Here is a 15540-nt window from a genome sequence, read left to right as displayed (position 1 = left end):
GTTTTTCTGGAATGCTGTGGGTCTGCTTAGCTCACATAATTGTCATAGAAAGACAGATTATGATGTTTTTTTTAACGCATTTTCAGCACGTTTTACGTTTAATGTTACAAGAGAAAAGTATTGTAATGGCTTGTGGAGTGTAAACTTCACCTAATCTAATAAAGCACAGGACAGTCCTTATTACATCCCCATGCACATCGCTTCAGCGTTTGCGGAAATCAAACTTGACAGGCCTGCTGACCTGATTACAGTTGCAAATTGGTTATGAAACAATTGCTGTACTGAAAAGGATATGGGGTTTATGGAAAACGCTCCATTGAAAGACAGTTCTTTAATTATCCTTTTCCACAGGTACACTGGGTGAGGGAGCCCAAGAGATCCACAATGACAGGCTCTCAGTGAGGTGATACATGAATTATTCATCTCGATAACACTTGTTTTTGATCGTCTTTTACCAATGCAGAAAATCTTACCTCATTAACAACGTGTTTAAAGTTTACTTTACGGCCCAACTCCTACACAGTCTGTTCTACATCGTGGCCATTTTCGCTCGTTATTTTCATGGGGGCACTTTCTCTTTCTCTCTATCTCCCTCTCTATCTCTCTCCCTATCTTACCTGCTCACTCAACCATGTGATGAGAGGATGAGTTGTGGTGCACTGTAAATTCCATCTCTGTCAAGCCAGATCACCTCTGGCCGTGGCTCGAGGGGAAACATCTGCTGGTGGTAGCGATGTGAGAGAATAGTTCACAGTGGGCGACGAAAGAGCAAGTGTTTGTGAGAGAGGAGGAGGTCTATTAGGAATGTGAATATTCTTTATTACGCTGCATCCTGAGAGAGACCAAATGAAGTACGACAGGCTAAATGTATGAGGTCTGAGCAGTGACGTGCACCGGCTGAAGGAGAAAGCAGGTTTTTTTAAGACCCTGTCGAGAAGTCGCTTGTGACCATCCAGGACTTTCCTTGTTAAACACAACAGCAATGCCTGTAGAACCAGAGTAGAGGTCATACTGTAGTATTGTTCCACCCACACCTCGGACAGATGTACTTCACTTTAAATGGCCAATTTGATAATGTTAACAATGAGGCCTTGTCCACCCTCAGGATAAATCCACGAGGGCTTTGACAACAGATAGCTCCAATTTCAATGGCGAGGGTTATTGCGGGGCATTACTACGGGGGCCATATCGACCTTGTTAGTGGGCACTTAACCATCTGTACACAAATCTCCACTACAACACAGTGGGATATTTTCCGCACCGCCGTGCCTCATCTCCACACTGACCTCTACAAACTTAAGTGTCCTTTCAAGCCCATTCAAGCATACAGGCGGCATTCATAAAACACTTCCCCTATTTAAACCATAACCCCATGAGAGGTGTGCGGTCGCAGAACATTCATAGCCACGTACGGATGAAACCTGACTATGGAATATCAAAAGCTCCCATCTGTCCACTTCTCACTCTCTGCCCCCCCCCCCCCCGTCTTTTTGTCACTTGACACCGCCCTGTTTTAATGTCAAGGAAAGGGCATGTCTTGTAAGGAAAATGATTTGGTCTGACTGAAGACACTAGAAAATGAACAGGTCACCCAGGAGTCCCACTGGCAGATGGGTGATAAACCGTATCATTGAAATGTCAGGAGAATGAAACGACTCCACTGTGTATTTACGCGACAGCATTGGGCAGCAACACAACCGGGGCTGGAGGACAATATTTTCCAAAACCATACTGGAGATGTATAACACATTTAAATGCAAAACTACAGCTTGCACCATGGAAACTATTAGAATTATGCAATATCATTTGTCTACATTTAGCATGGCCCCCCTATTACGTGTACTATGGTGGTGAAAATGAGCGGATTCAGAGTGTAGAATGCCCTCATCTGCATTCATTAAATGCACCCCTGGAAACAATCAAGTCTGGGAAGAAGCGACTTGAGAACAATGTAGATGGATGATGAGGTGGACCTTGTTTGCTGTGTCTCCATATGGAAACTATAATACAATGAGCAAGTGTTGGACACCAATACATCCAAAGAATTGCTCCAAATGTCTGTTAAGAATTCCCACTTTAAAGACAGACTGCTAACATAGACACCAGCATGCTGTCACATTAAGAGTTACCTTCCACAATGTATCTACCTATTGTACTGTACAGGCTGCTATGGATTTACAAGGACTGGTGCACACCTTACCTGATTTTTCAAATCCAGCTTGGGGCATGGGCGTCCTCCATTGAAAGATTTCTCCCTGAGCCACTTGGACCTAATCTTCAACCCACTGCCACAGGATGCACTGCAGGCTGACCAGGCTGACCAGTCACTGAGCTTACAGTCTAGGGGGCAAGGGATGTGGCAAACCTCCACCATGTAGCCTGAAATCGAACATTGGCAGACGGGAGGGAGAGGCCTCATTCAGACTTGCTCAGCGGCTGCAGCAAGGATCACAATAATAATGTCCGACAGACATGCCACTGGCTTACACTCCGCCAGACCTCGGACTTAAGACGTAATTATCTAACTAATGAGCGTCTCCTTCTGTGCTATCTTGGCATAGTAAAACTGTTTAATGGCTTTCACACTGTATACTTTTTGTTTGTTTTTGTGCTCTCTCTTAGCTGTGTTTTACACTGAAACATGTAAGAAATATATAGAAATTAAACATTTAAAATAACCAGCTACAACATGGCATTACATGACATAATTAGGGTTTCACCTATATACTAATTTCTGTGATTCCTACCTGAGTCTGTGCAGCGGGTGGGGTTGACCAGGTGTCCCTGCTGGTCAATGCAGGCCACTGCTCTGTAGCGCAGACCTTGGCCACACTCTTTCACCTCCCGGTGGCTCATCCAGCCCTGCAGCGACCCCGGAGCTGAAAGATCATGGAGGATGCATGCAGACCAGTTCCCATAGGGCTGGGACAAGAACTCATCACAGGGACACATCTCTGTCTCCTCCAGCGGGTACAGCTCCTTGTTCAGGCAATGCTCCTTCTTTTTACTGCGACCTGAGGAGAAGATGGACAAAACAATGGAGAACTTCTGTGCCCTGGATGGGTGATGAATGCTGAATGAATAGAGCACGAATGGGCTAACTTGTTCCCGTGTCGGAATAAAGTATGAGCTACAGAATGGATAAATATATTCATTGTTCCAATTAAATATTAGTTCATATAGTGCCAAAAAAATGTATTAATTCATTTTGTTCATTTATCTTTGATCATTCAAAATACTACAATGCCAGCAGGTCAGCGAACTAGCCAGTCAGTAAACTATAAACTCAGGATACATTGTTTACTTGTATCATTGTGATGTCAGTGTCATATACAGGCACCAGCAGTCCATCATTCACTTTGTTAATATCAGTGGATCGTAGCCCACTGCAGAATGAGCAAAGCGTGATGAGCTTTATCAATACTGCACGCACAAATGGATGATGAGCGAGGTACGCTGACCCATTCTTATAGGGTCGTTTTTTAATCAAATCATATCAAAGACAAATCTGTAAAAAATACAGGTTGTCAAACAGAACAGTGAAAAAAGGTCTTGCCTTTCTAAGAAAATACTAGATATTATGAATGGCAAATATGACATTTTCAGTAACAATAGCAACACAGTTGAACATAATTGTCGTTACCACTTTTCCCACCTGGTTCTATCACAGGCATAGTCAAATACACAGCTCTTTCTAAACGTCTAAATTTCTGGTTACATAACACGCATTGTAGCCACAGCACTGTATGGAGGTTGGATTCATTGCATTGCATTCATTCATCTTCCCTGATATTATTTTATTTAGAGGAAATTATCATAACAAATTAATAGCTAATCAGTCAAAAGTGCTCTACTATATGACCAGTGGCAAGGAAACCCTTCTGCCTGTAATGCATATTCAAATAGCACTCTAAATGACCCCCAGGAGTAATTATTTAAAAGCATATTAAACTTTAATTTTTCTCTTTATTTTGAAGCCCCTTAAGGGAATGGTGCACACTTAATGTCTTTATTACGTCACTGCAGCTAAACTCTCTGAAGGTTAGACCTGAGTAATTGTTTTGCTACAAGAAACAACACATTCTGTGCAAGTAGAATACAAAATACAAATAAGATTATTGTGTTATTCAACTAGAAAACAATTCTATATTTCTAATCATTTGTATAATCATCGTATGTCATTTGTATGCAAATGCAGCATATTTAGGCTTGGCACGTACAGTGCAGCCATTGTGTGCTACCATGAAGACCCAAAAGAGTAAAAAACTGCTGCAGCTGAGTGTTCTCCCACTGAGGAGGAAACACAAGAAAGAAAAGCTCTTTCCTTTCTTGCCTTTTGTCTTCGGATGCACATTTATTCCCTCCCTTTCTTTTACATCCATGACTTCTCACCAGCACACAGTGGTTGCTGTTCAATAGTAATGATAAACGGTGCACAGAGAGCTTTTTGATTCAAGGGGTTGACGACGGTGGAGAAACTGCAGACGACGCAGCGCTGCACAGACATCACAGTTATATCATTAGTCAGTAATGTTCAGTTCAGGATGTGTGATCAAGTGCTGTGATTCTCTTTTGGGTGTACCCGCTTTCCCTCAGTCTGTCTCGTCTTCTTTTATATCACTGAATAATTTCATGTATTTCCCATAACCCCTAGCAACTGCACTCCAACAGAGCAGAGTTTTTATTCTTATTTTTTATTATTTTGCAATACTCACCCTTAAAATCCACAAAACATGATCTGCTGATGCTTCTTTTGATGGAGGATTTGGTACCAAATATTAGAAAATGGAAGGAAAGATGCACCGTGGACAGACAGCAATTGTTTCAGCATGGATTTCCAATATATACCCCAAAACACGAGCTTTTGTCTAATGAGGGGGAAAATTAATTTTGAATTCCAAAGACCTCCATTAAGACCTCCATTAAGACTAATAGAGTTAACCACTCAATACAGTTCACTTCAGGCTTCAAATAATTAGTCCTGTCCATTATCTCTGATGAGTATTAATAGATGAGCATGAGCAGGAAAGTAATTGTATAGCAGCTGAAAGGCATGTGTTCCGCTCCGACTCTGTCACTTTTAATATCAGGACAAGTAACAGATACAAACTGTCAAGCTGTCTAACTGCTAAAAAAAGAAAAAGTCGTTCTCATGATTGACTGTCTGCTCTGCATCGTTGAATAGTGTTGTATAAGAGAGCTATGGGTCTTGTTCTGTTCTCAGCAGCCATCGATGTGCTGCTGACATCAACATGTTAGCGTTGCATGTTTCAAAAAAAAAAAGAAAGACAGAGTATTTTATGTACATGTCATCACTAACCAAATAAAGCATTTGATGGGAATCACTGGCCCCCATGCACGATTTGCATTCAGTCATAATAAAGAGAGACGATCCAAGCAAATGCAACCGTCTCGACTGGAGTTTAGCAGAAGCTTTTGACATATCTATCATATTTTTAATGCTGAATGCAATTCATATGTTCAAATTCTGTGTTTCCCCTTAAACTGTTCTATTGACTGGATGGAAATGTTTGTGAAATAGTATTTAGATGATCATGAGCGACAAACACTGTCCCTTGAATAGTAGACTCAGTGGTGTTGTTGATATATTACATCTATCAGCAGACCCCCAAACTACAACAAAAAAAAATGAATGAAATTAATAAAATAAATTGTGAAAGTGTAAAAGGGTTCAAAACATTATGATGGAAGTTTATGATAGCCATTCCCATTTGCACTTATGTCTCATAAGTTGTTTCAGCAATTTTGGGGTTGATACCATTTGTGACACAGATTTGAATCCACAAGAGTCTCAGCTTTCCAGTCATACCCAATTTATTTGATCCATTCCAAGAGTATTTAGGGACTCCAGTATGCAAAAATATTCAAATATACCATTTTTAGAATAGGCAAAAATAACACATTGATACTGCATCCAAAATGTGATGTGGGAATGTCTGTGAAGGGGAGACTTTTGGGTACCAATAGAACCCCAAAGTTCTATTTCCCTCAACACAATTTAGCTTAATTTAGGAGCGTAATTCATTCCCCTAGCATGACATGGAACCAATGGATTCATTAGGTCGTCTAGTTTCATATGATGTCAGCGTCTTCTCTTGAGATTTAATACTGCCGGTCTCAGAGGATTAAAGTAAATACTCTTGACACTGCAAAATAAAAGGGCTACAGAAATCCTTGACCTTAGCCAGATGGAGAGAGCGAAAGACACTCACATCTAACGCACAGATAAAAACAAACACAAGGCCTGGTGAAAGAGTTGCTCTGCAGTTTAGCTAATTCTGCTTTATTCATGCACCCCTATTTGTTTCATGGGCCCTGGGTGTCCTCGGCCTCCTGTGTGCCCAGTGAGCAGCCCATCTGTTTCTGTAGTGGGTCTGATTGCAAATATTCTTCACCAAGTGTGAACTCACTGCCATCACATGGCAATTCACCAACAATCTGTTCAATCTACGCCACTGCTGGTGGTTGATTGTCGAGTGCCAGTGCAACATCACTTCACTTTGACAACTACATTGCTGGCAACAGCACCACTTAGACCAACAGGCACCACAAATATCTGCATTTAGGACTGGAATATCCAACTTCTTATAGCATTGTGCATTTTTCATGAAACGTAATTTTCCAAACTTTCTTTGTATGATATTTGTTGAGAGGATGCTCCACTCGGAGCCATAATACTGTGCAGTCTTCTTTGTCCCTGTAACACTGCCAGGAGTGTGCTGAACAGCATCTGCAGTGAGGTGAAGTATCTGCTGTGGAATAGCAAGCCCACGTATGAATTAGCTTGATAAAGATGTCAATCGATAGATAATAGACGACTGATGTCCCCTTCAGATAAATGTCAACAAAAACCTTTCCTCCACAGAACTGACTAAAAAACACACAACTGATGTTCTCATACGTTCATGCAGAATCATGCTGCATTTTTCATCTGCAATTCTTAGTTTCAATAGTTGGTAGGAATGATTCATGAGCATCTTTTTATGGATTTCAATCTCACAGTGATAACTGAGCTCATGAGAAGGCTTCTGACTGTATGAGGCTACTACCTACAAACCAAAAGAAACAACTCTTCTAACAATTAAAAGAGATTATCTAAAGGTAGTTATAATGTGTATTAATATTGTTAACACTGCATAACTGATATATTCTTCGACTTTATATTGCTACATATATTTTCAATGCATAACAATTTATATGGCTCAGAAGTCAACAGTCCCAGAACAGTCGTGTCATAAAAGAACAAGTATCTCTATTCTATTGTAGCCCAGCTCTCCAATAACATAATATCTGATAGATAAACCACTAGACTGTGAAATATAGGTGCATAATAAATCCCATACAAACCCTCTCCCTGCACTCCAGCCTGGTGCTATATCTTCAGTTGTTGTAACTTTTCTCCCTCAACTAACTTGGAGGTTTGAGTAGATGTCAACCAATCAAGCACTCAATTAATCATTTATATGGCCCATTTAATAACATGAAATGAAATATAACAAAGTACATTTAATCAATTACATGAAATAAAAGCAGAGAATAATTGCATACTATCAGACAACTGAAGAGAAGAGAACTAAAGACATAAAGTAGGGAATACACTAGAGCAAAAGATAAAACTGAGCCATAAAATAAAATAAAATAAAATAAATTCTGTTCCCTATGGCAGATTGACCATTAGAAATACAGCATTTCTATAAAAGGCAAAGCTAAAATGATACCCATGAGGCACTTAAAAGCTTATTCTGACAAAGAAGAGAGTCAGAGCATTTTTGAATGGCTCAGTAACAAAGCTGGATCGTGTAGCTAACCCATTTATCTGCAGTTAAGCTCTTACAGATACACACACAACTCTGCTCTCTGATCTGTGGCAGAAATAATTCACAGAACTTAACGCTCGAATGCCCATACAACATTCAACATGCTGACTGAGGAGAAGAAATTAGCTACTCAACTCAATACTTTACCAATAAAGCGATGGGGGAAAAAACAAACGTTTCATTTTCTGAACATTTTCCACTCAAATCAAGCCGTCCTTTATTCTGACGGGAGACAGATTCTGATTACAGCAGCATCTGCGTGAATGTGTACCATTTAAACATCAATAAATCATTATCCTATTAATGTTGAGACATTAGTATAATCAATATAAACAAACTAGAAGGCTGGCATCCTCAATGCCGTTTTTTCAGAGTAAACAGAGCTTTCAGAGCTCTTGACGAGGAGTGACATCGTAATTGCAACAGGAACCAGCAGTATTTACTGAAAATGAGATCTTAATTGTATGTTTTGCAGATACATGGTAAAGAAGTTTCCCATCTTCACGCATCCCGGTGTCATTTATCCTATTCATTATAAGTATATTGACAAATCAGTATCAGTTGATGAAAGATGATACATCATTTTTTTATAATGTCGCTTGCAGCATGGATGCAAATCCTCTGCCAGGGATGATATTAATCAAGAAAGGCTGTGATTGCCACTGTGACTCAGAAGGCTGCACATCCAGCGTGACCACACAACCATCGGGTTAAACCCAGGTGAACTGATAAGCCCAGTCCACTGCTTGCCAGCCAAAAAGAAAGAAGACAGTGATAACGTGGGCCTGCTACACAGTACCCGAGAACATACAGGGCAAAGAGGCGATAGAGGTGCACGGATGGTGTGTATTGTGGACACGTTACCAGTCTATCGGTAGACAGACACAGACAGACATTTTCGCACCTATAGGCAATATAGAATAATCAGTTCACCTTATCGGCATGTCTTTAGACTGTGGGTCGCAATAGGAGCACCTGGAGGAGACCTGCGTGGGATAAACATGTAACTTCCTCACAGAACGGCAGCAGCAGCACCGCGGATTCTAGAACATTCTTGCTTTAAAGCCACAACGCTAACTCCTGAGCCACGCAGGCGGCGCTCATATAGATAGAATGTCACATATACAGTTGTATTCATGCCAATAGGCCAACAAAAAGCCAAACAATCACTTGGGCTTCTGAGTGTGACATTAAACATCAGAGGCGTAACATCAAAAAAGTAAAGTACAAATCCGATGATTTGTGTGTGTGTGTGTGTGTGTGAAAGGGAGGGGTTAGGTCGGGGTGTCAGAAGCTGACAAAAAGTAAACCGTAGCGCAGTGCTGAGGCGTGGCTGCTCATTCTATGTGGTTTTCCTTTTTGTTTGTAAACACACCATTGTTATGGTGGCATGATACAAGGGAGGCTGTTGAATTATGACAAGATGAAAATTATACATAAACCGGGGAACGTCTGTCACAAAGTGACTTACAAAAACAAGATAATTATAGCCCTTGTGTACTTTGTCGTGCACGAACAATTTTCCAACTCAATTTCCATGTATTAGCGACAGGGCTGCTGTGTTTATAGCGTTCACCGTATTCGCCAATGTTTTCTGCATGAATTCAGTAGTAGCATAGGAAATCCAAGAGACATGATGCACTACAACTGAACAGCATTTTGTTAAACAGCCTTTTGGACCGTCAAAATGACTTTTGGTTTCGACACGCAGAACATACTGCAATATGGCTCAAGAAGGCTTTTCAACATAGCTGTATCATCTAAGCAGATGTTTTGGAAAGCTGCCAACTCCCTCAACAGCATCCTTGAGATTAAAACCCACAGTGGATTCGCTTTACATCAATTTACCTGATTTTTAAGAAAGTGTTAAAGTCGATATACTGAGCTTTAATGACCATTACGGCCACGCTCTTTCCAAATAAAACCCAGCACAAAGCCTGGGCTGATTCCACGTGTTGGATTCTTAGAGCATTATAGAAGAAGACAGGATATGTTTACTACAACCCCTCCGGCATCGGATCAAATATTCATGAAGACAAATAGTATCCAGCCTGGTCTGCAACCACAGCATGTAATTCAGATTTGCCATCTGCACTGGAATAAGAGATTGCAAGCTGTGAGAAACCTAATTTAGACCTGACATACAGTGGAAAGTTACAGTAACAGCCACAACGAGAAAGGAGGTGTGTCAAGCCACATAAACTTTACAGCAAACAAAGAATCTGCTGCCATTGACAACAACCCTGAAGATCAAGGGATGTAGTTGATTTGTACGAGGTTACTACTTCATGTTGTGGTTCATACAAGTATTTGACGTGTTGGGAATGATGATGTGTTGTTCTCGTGGAGCATTGACCCTTTGTTTGCTTGTGAATTTGCAGCGCTGAGTTGAGCTCTCAGGGCCATCGTAGAGAACGCTTGACCTAAGAATCCAACCTTTCCACTGGTGAAGATGAAACGGTTTGCTTGAGTGATATCTGTGTCTCCCAATCTGTTGAAGAAAGGTGGGAACTTTACCTGTGAGCACGCGATTGCGACTGCGGGAGCTGCCGCATCCAGCGCAGTCAGAAAACTTGGACCAAGCAGTTAGAGTGCAGTCATCCTTGCAAGCCACCCGGCACTCTCTGATCTGAGGGGGCAAGGGGCCAGCCCATCGCAGGCACTCTGTCATATTGGCCGACTCTCCGCTCTCGCCAACACAACTGACTCCTGCAAACACAGAGGGAGGCAAGAATGTCACTCCAATTATACAGACAGTGCACACACAACGGATCACATCGCACCCAAGCTGACACCGAGTCATTGGTATTGTTTTAAAACTCCCTGCATATAATTTCTTAGCTTATCCGTGCGAGAATAAGCCTGATTTTAGCATTCGGTCACATTCACATACACAGTTTGATTGAGCAGCAACTGGGAGGGACAGGTCTACTGATATATGTTATGCTTGCTTGAATGGCCTCACAAAGAAAAGGTATTTAGAGAATTGTCACTGCGTAAGTCGTAGCTATAAAAAGCAGCGCAGCGTTCATGTTAAGATCTAGAGAAATGCTAATTCAACCTTCAAGCACCCTTATCAGACTTCTTCAGACAACTGTGATTTATTGAATAAAAACAAGGCATTCATAATAACAGATAAACATAAAGGCTAAATACTTTTGAGCAGAGTATCCGTATCTGATCAAAGAGGGATGGAGATATCACAACCAGGTACTGTAGCTGCAACATGCGCCTGTGTGCACTGAGAATAAGCACTTAGAACACACAGCAAGACCAGATGGGTTATTTCTGTTCCTAAACACCTGATGTAGCACTCAATTAACCGGAAACAGACTTTCAGTCCAATGTGGCTGCTTTAGATTACTTTGGAAAATACCCCTGGACACGTTTTTGGTAATTCTTTGATATCTCTTCCCTCAAAATGAAAACTGTCAAAGACTTAAGGCTGCTCTTTGTCAGAAAAATATAGAGCAAGCCGTGGTTAAGGGAAAGAATATACACTTTAAAGTCAACTGAGAACAGGAGGATCAATATAAGAGGTGCAGCCAAACCGCTAATAAAGCAAAAGCTTGCCTTAAAAACATGAACTTTTTCCTTTTTTTTGATTGAAAATTGGGTGTATTAACACACTAGAATACAAAAAGTATATGTATTGCTCAATATCCTGGCATTGTAATCACAGCCGGTTTAATAAGTAACAAAAAATGCATCAAAGAACAAATGTTTATACGTTCACACAAATCCACATCTTGAAGCAAAAACATTGTACAGTACCAGTGTCACAGGAACCCACATTCGTACGGTAAAAGAATACTTTCCCTAATTACCAACAAAGTATTTCAGTCTGCATGGTACCTGGTGTCAGGGATACGTATTGAGTAAATAAAGCAACATAAATGGGGAACCTTAAAAATAGTGATGTGAGCGACTAATGCAAGTTAACGTCTTTGAAGATCCACTGATATAAAAACATGCCGTTAATCCTTTTGACTGATTTCTATTTGACTTTTAAATTTTGCCCTCTGACAAAAACTGTTCGGTTTCCACATGTCTGCGGAGAATGTGTGGGATGGTCATTTACATACAAGGCCTCGACAAAGACATCGCAAGGGAGATGATAGCTGTTATTAAAGTGTGTTTATGTAACATTCACAATCACAGGGATAGATAAACAAACCTTTTATTTCGCAATGTACGCGTTTAGGTTAAAGAGCAATGATATTATGAGGTGATTCTTATTTTCCCTTTAATAAAACTGTTTGATAAACAACTAATCATTAACAGCTGTTACAGTTTTCGTCCAATTAGCCTCCCACTGAGGGAATAATTCCGCGTCCCTGTTGGCATTTAATTCTGTCCATTTACTTTGAATGGTGTTCTCTCCCAACCTCTTTCTGTCATCCCCAGCACCTTATATTAGCAATGCCCAGTACTGACATTCGGATTTTGAACTGGGAGCACATCCTTTTTTAACATAATTATTTCAGCCTCCGGTTGCCAAAGCCGAATTGCGTGGCCTCTCACATCATCTCTTCTCGCAAATGTTAGCAATTTTAGTCACAGTATCTCCGCCACTGACAGGGATCCTCTTTAATTATACACTTAGAAAGGTGAACACTTTTGAGGGGCAGTTGAAAGGACGAGCTTTGAAGAGTATTGTCGCTGTCCAGATTCATAAAATATATTCTGTGGCAATGTTGTACACTTTGAGAACACCCCCTTAAAAAAAGAACATGTCACATTTCCTAGCATTACTTTTTATGTGGATTCAGTCATACGCCTCGTATAATGTTATTCTATGTCATGCCTTATGAAGAGTAGTGTGGATTGGATTCATCTTAACCATCAAGTCACAGTTTTCCTGAAGCAAAAGATCATCAACATGACTCAATTTCTATTGAATCATTTCTCCAACCAGTTCCAGTTCCACTCCGGGAAGGCCACATGTTGCCTGAATTTAGACACAGTGTGTTGTAGCTATAGTGTGAAATACATTGGCTCATTGCCTTCTGCAAGTTATCGGGCACAACTTTATACGGGCTTTCGGGGTCGCCGGTTCTATTTTGTGGAAGGTTAATATTCATCTGCTCAAATCTCATCTTACTTAGCAGCACATCTTTTCTGTGACCTCCGGCATGCCAGGTCAGCGTATGTCTAACAACCCTCACCTCACTCGGTCAGACATTTGCATTCATTCAACATGCAGCCTTGTATTAGACACACACGCTGAGATGGGAGGAGGCATTTACCCAAGCCAAGGGAATAATGTCTTTGTTAACCATAAAACCCAATAGCATGCTTGTTTCTGTTTGATTCTAACTCGACAGCACATACATGCCTGAGCCAATGTATCCAGAAATCTGACTGGTCCTTCCTGGGCTGACTTTAATCCCTTGTTGGTAATTGAACTGTTCTGTAACTGCTGTTTAAATGTTTAATCATCACTAGACAGTGGCCATCTACTGCACCACTTCCCCAGGGCTGCACAGTATTTCTACTAAAGCTTCCGATTTCCAAATAACACTCATGTTAAGTAATTCTCCCAGGAGAGCCAACCTGGCAACCACAATGATGCTGACCTCGAGGAAAACAAAATATTTTTCTACAGTGGCCGCGTGCCTTGCGTTGCTTCTCAGTTAGTGTTAGTTCGGCCAAAACGTCACCAATGAACGTCACCGTGTTGGGTGATTTACAAAGCTAGCAATTTACAAAGCTATTCTATATTAAAATGCATCATTTTATTGACCAGTTACAATCATGACATGCAGCAAAATATGGCACTGAATAAACTAAATTCGATTCATAACTTATTTTAGTCATGACAGCTGACAATGACATTTTTCCCCCTTTTTTTTTGTCATGTTATGTGTTTTTGTTATATAATTGGGAAAGTGGTTTAAATGGCTTTAAAAATATAAAATATGAAATTACATATACTGTATGTCAATTTAAGTTTATAGACTTAGACAGAAGACGAATGCAGAGGTGACCTATATATTTTGCAGTGGAACCGGATGAATGTCTGACATGATAATGCTGCACAAGCTTGTTCATATTCAGCTTCTCAATGACGAGAGATATTTGAAGTAGATACCATCTCGCGCACCCTTCCCACAGGATGCGCATGCTGAAACTACAGTTGAATATCAACTGCATGGGAAATGACACGGTGTTGAATATTGTGAGCGTTACTGAAATTCACGTTGAGGAAATCTGAATTTCAAACGGCAAAACAGAAAATCAAGAGCTGTTCCAAAATGAATAAAGCAATCTGACTTCATCACGTGGAAACCGCAGAAGTAATTACATGAACACAATAAAAGAAAATAAAGCTGCATCTTAATGATGTCATCAGTAGTGATATTAGGTTGTGAATGAGATTGTTTTTTACTTTCTGGGGGTGAGTGGTAGCATATAAAGAGCTCTTTTGGGACAATGCAGCTTCTTTAAAAGGTCCTTGAACAACCTAATTGAGAAACTCCTGCTGAAAATTGCGGTCATTAAATCTTTGATATGCTCTCATCCAATGGCCCCATGCCCTTAATATGGGCATATTCCCAATTATTGTGTCCTAATTATACCCCAATGTGACATTTATATGTCCTTTTCATTGAGTTGGTTCAGGCATTCACTGAGTAGAAGTAGACCCAGGATGAATTCTTTGTTGCTTCAAATCTATATTTAAATCCAGTGTTTCGACAGACTGCAAATTCCAAGCCGACACTTTTCTGAAATGTCACAGGTATTTAACTCAGTCATTTTCTAATCATATTCAAATAGGAAGCTCTAAAGGTCAATGAGGCTAGCTCTTAACCTGGTAAAAAACTACAGACGCTTTCCCCATCCTCACCAAAAAAAGTCATAGAAATCCACTTGAGAAATGTCAGTCATAATTATGCTGCCGAGTAAAAAGTGAGCAACGGCGAGAGCAGACATGCTGGAAAGTTCTCAAGGCGGCACACAGAAAGCCACTGAAAACTTCACTTGAATCACATCAGTAAATTAGATGGAACAGCCAGTTCCTGGGATTTATTGGGACATTTACACTCCTCTAAACGAGTCAGAAATGATCCAATTAACACTCTGGCTCTTTAACGATTTGGGCCAGTGGCAGTCTACACTCAGAGAAATGCGGCGGCTCGTGAAGGAGAGTAAACAGGAATCTGCACAGTCCAGAAAACGCACAACACATTCACACACATCCCGAGCACAATCAATTAGGACACAGTACAATACTTGTGATTTGCTGCCAACAGAAATGATTATATCATGATACAGGCAATTTGTTACAAATTGCCTGCATCATGATATAATCATTTCTCAACATCAACAACACATTACAATGTGTTATATGACTAAAAATATCCCCATAATGCAAAACCTATCTATATTTTTTCATAAAGCAGAAATCGTGTCATTAGTTTCACCCACAGTTTTACAGACATAAAGACAGTTACATAGATAAAGGAGGGAAGAATAAACCTCTTGAATCTGTTTAGCAGGAAATTAGAATTCGCAAATTATATTTAAATTAAACAGCAATACGAGCCTGTATATCACTGACATTGTCAGATACATTATTTAGTACAGGTGCGGGTTCATCACAACAACAAATTGTGATACCTGTACAGAAATATAATTATTTCAATATATTTTGCAAATCTATGAATGTATTTCTTTTTACAAAGCATACGTGTCAATT

General features: G+C 40.3%; 1 protein-coding gene across 1 annotated transcript in view; it reads right to left on the bottom strand.

Annotated features, from left to right (window-relative positions):
• The window catches only part of thsd7ba (thrombospondin, type I, domain containing 7Ba), a 102893-nt gene that overhangs the window by 27512 nt on the left and 59841 nt on the right, over nt 1-15540 (bottom strand). The window contains exons 12-14 of the mRNA XM_076109377.1: nt 10356-10547; nt 2748-3014; nt 2201-2379 (exon numbers count right to left, since the gene is read on the bottom strand). Coding sequence (XP_075965492.1) covers nt 2201-2379; nt 2748-3014; nt 10356-10547 — 638 coding nt within the window. The remainder of the gene's footprint in view (nt 1-2200; nt 2380-2747; nt 3015-10355; nt 10548-15540) is intronic.

Source organism: Anarhichas minor, unplaced genomic scaffold, assembly GCF_050575085.1.
Source record: "Anarhichas minor isolate MPS153535 unplaced genomic scaffold, ASM5057508v1 ptg000004l, whole genome shotgun sequence".
NCBI lineage: Eukaryota > Metazoa > Chordata > Actinopteri > Perciformes > Anarhichadidae > Anarhichas > Anarhichas minor.
This window is presented reverse-complemented; position numbering and strand designations above follow the sequence as displayed.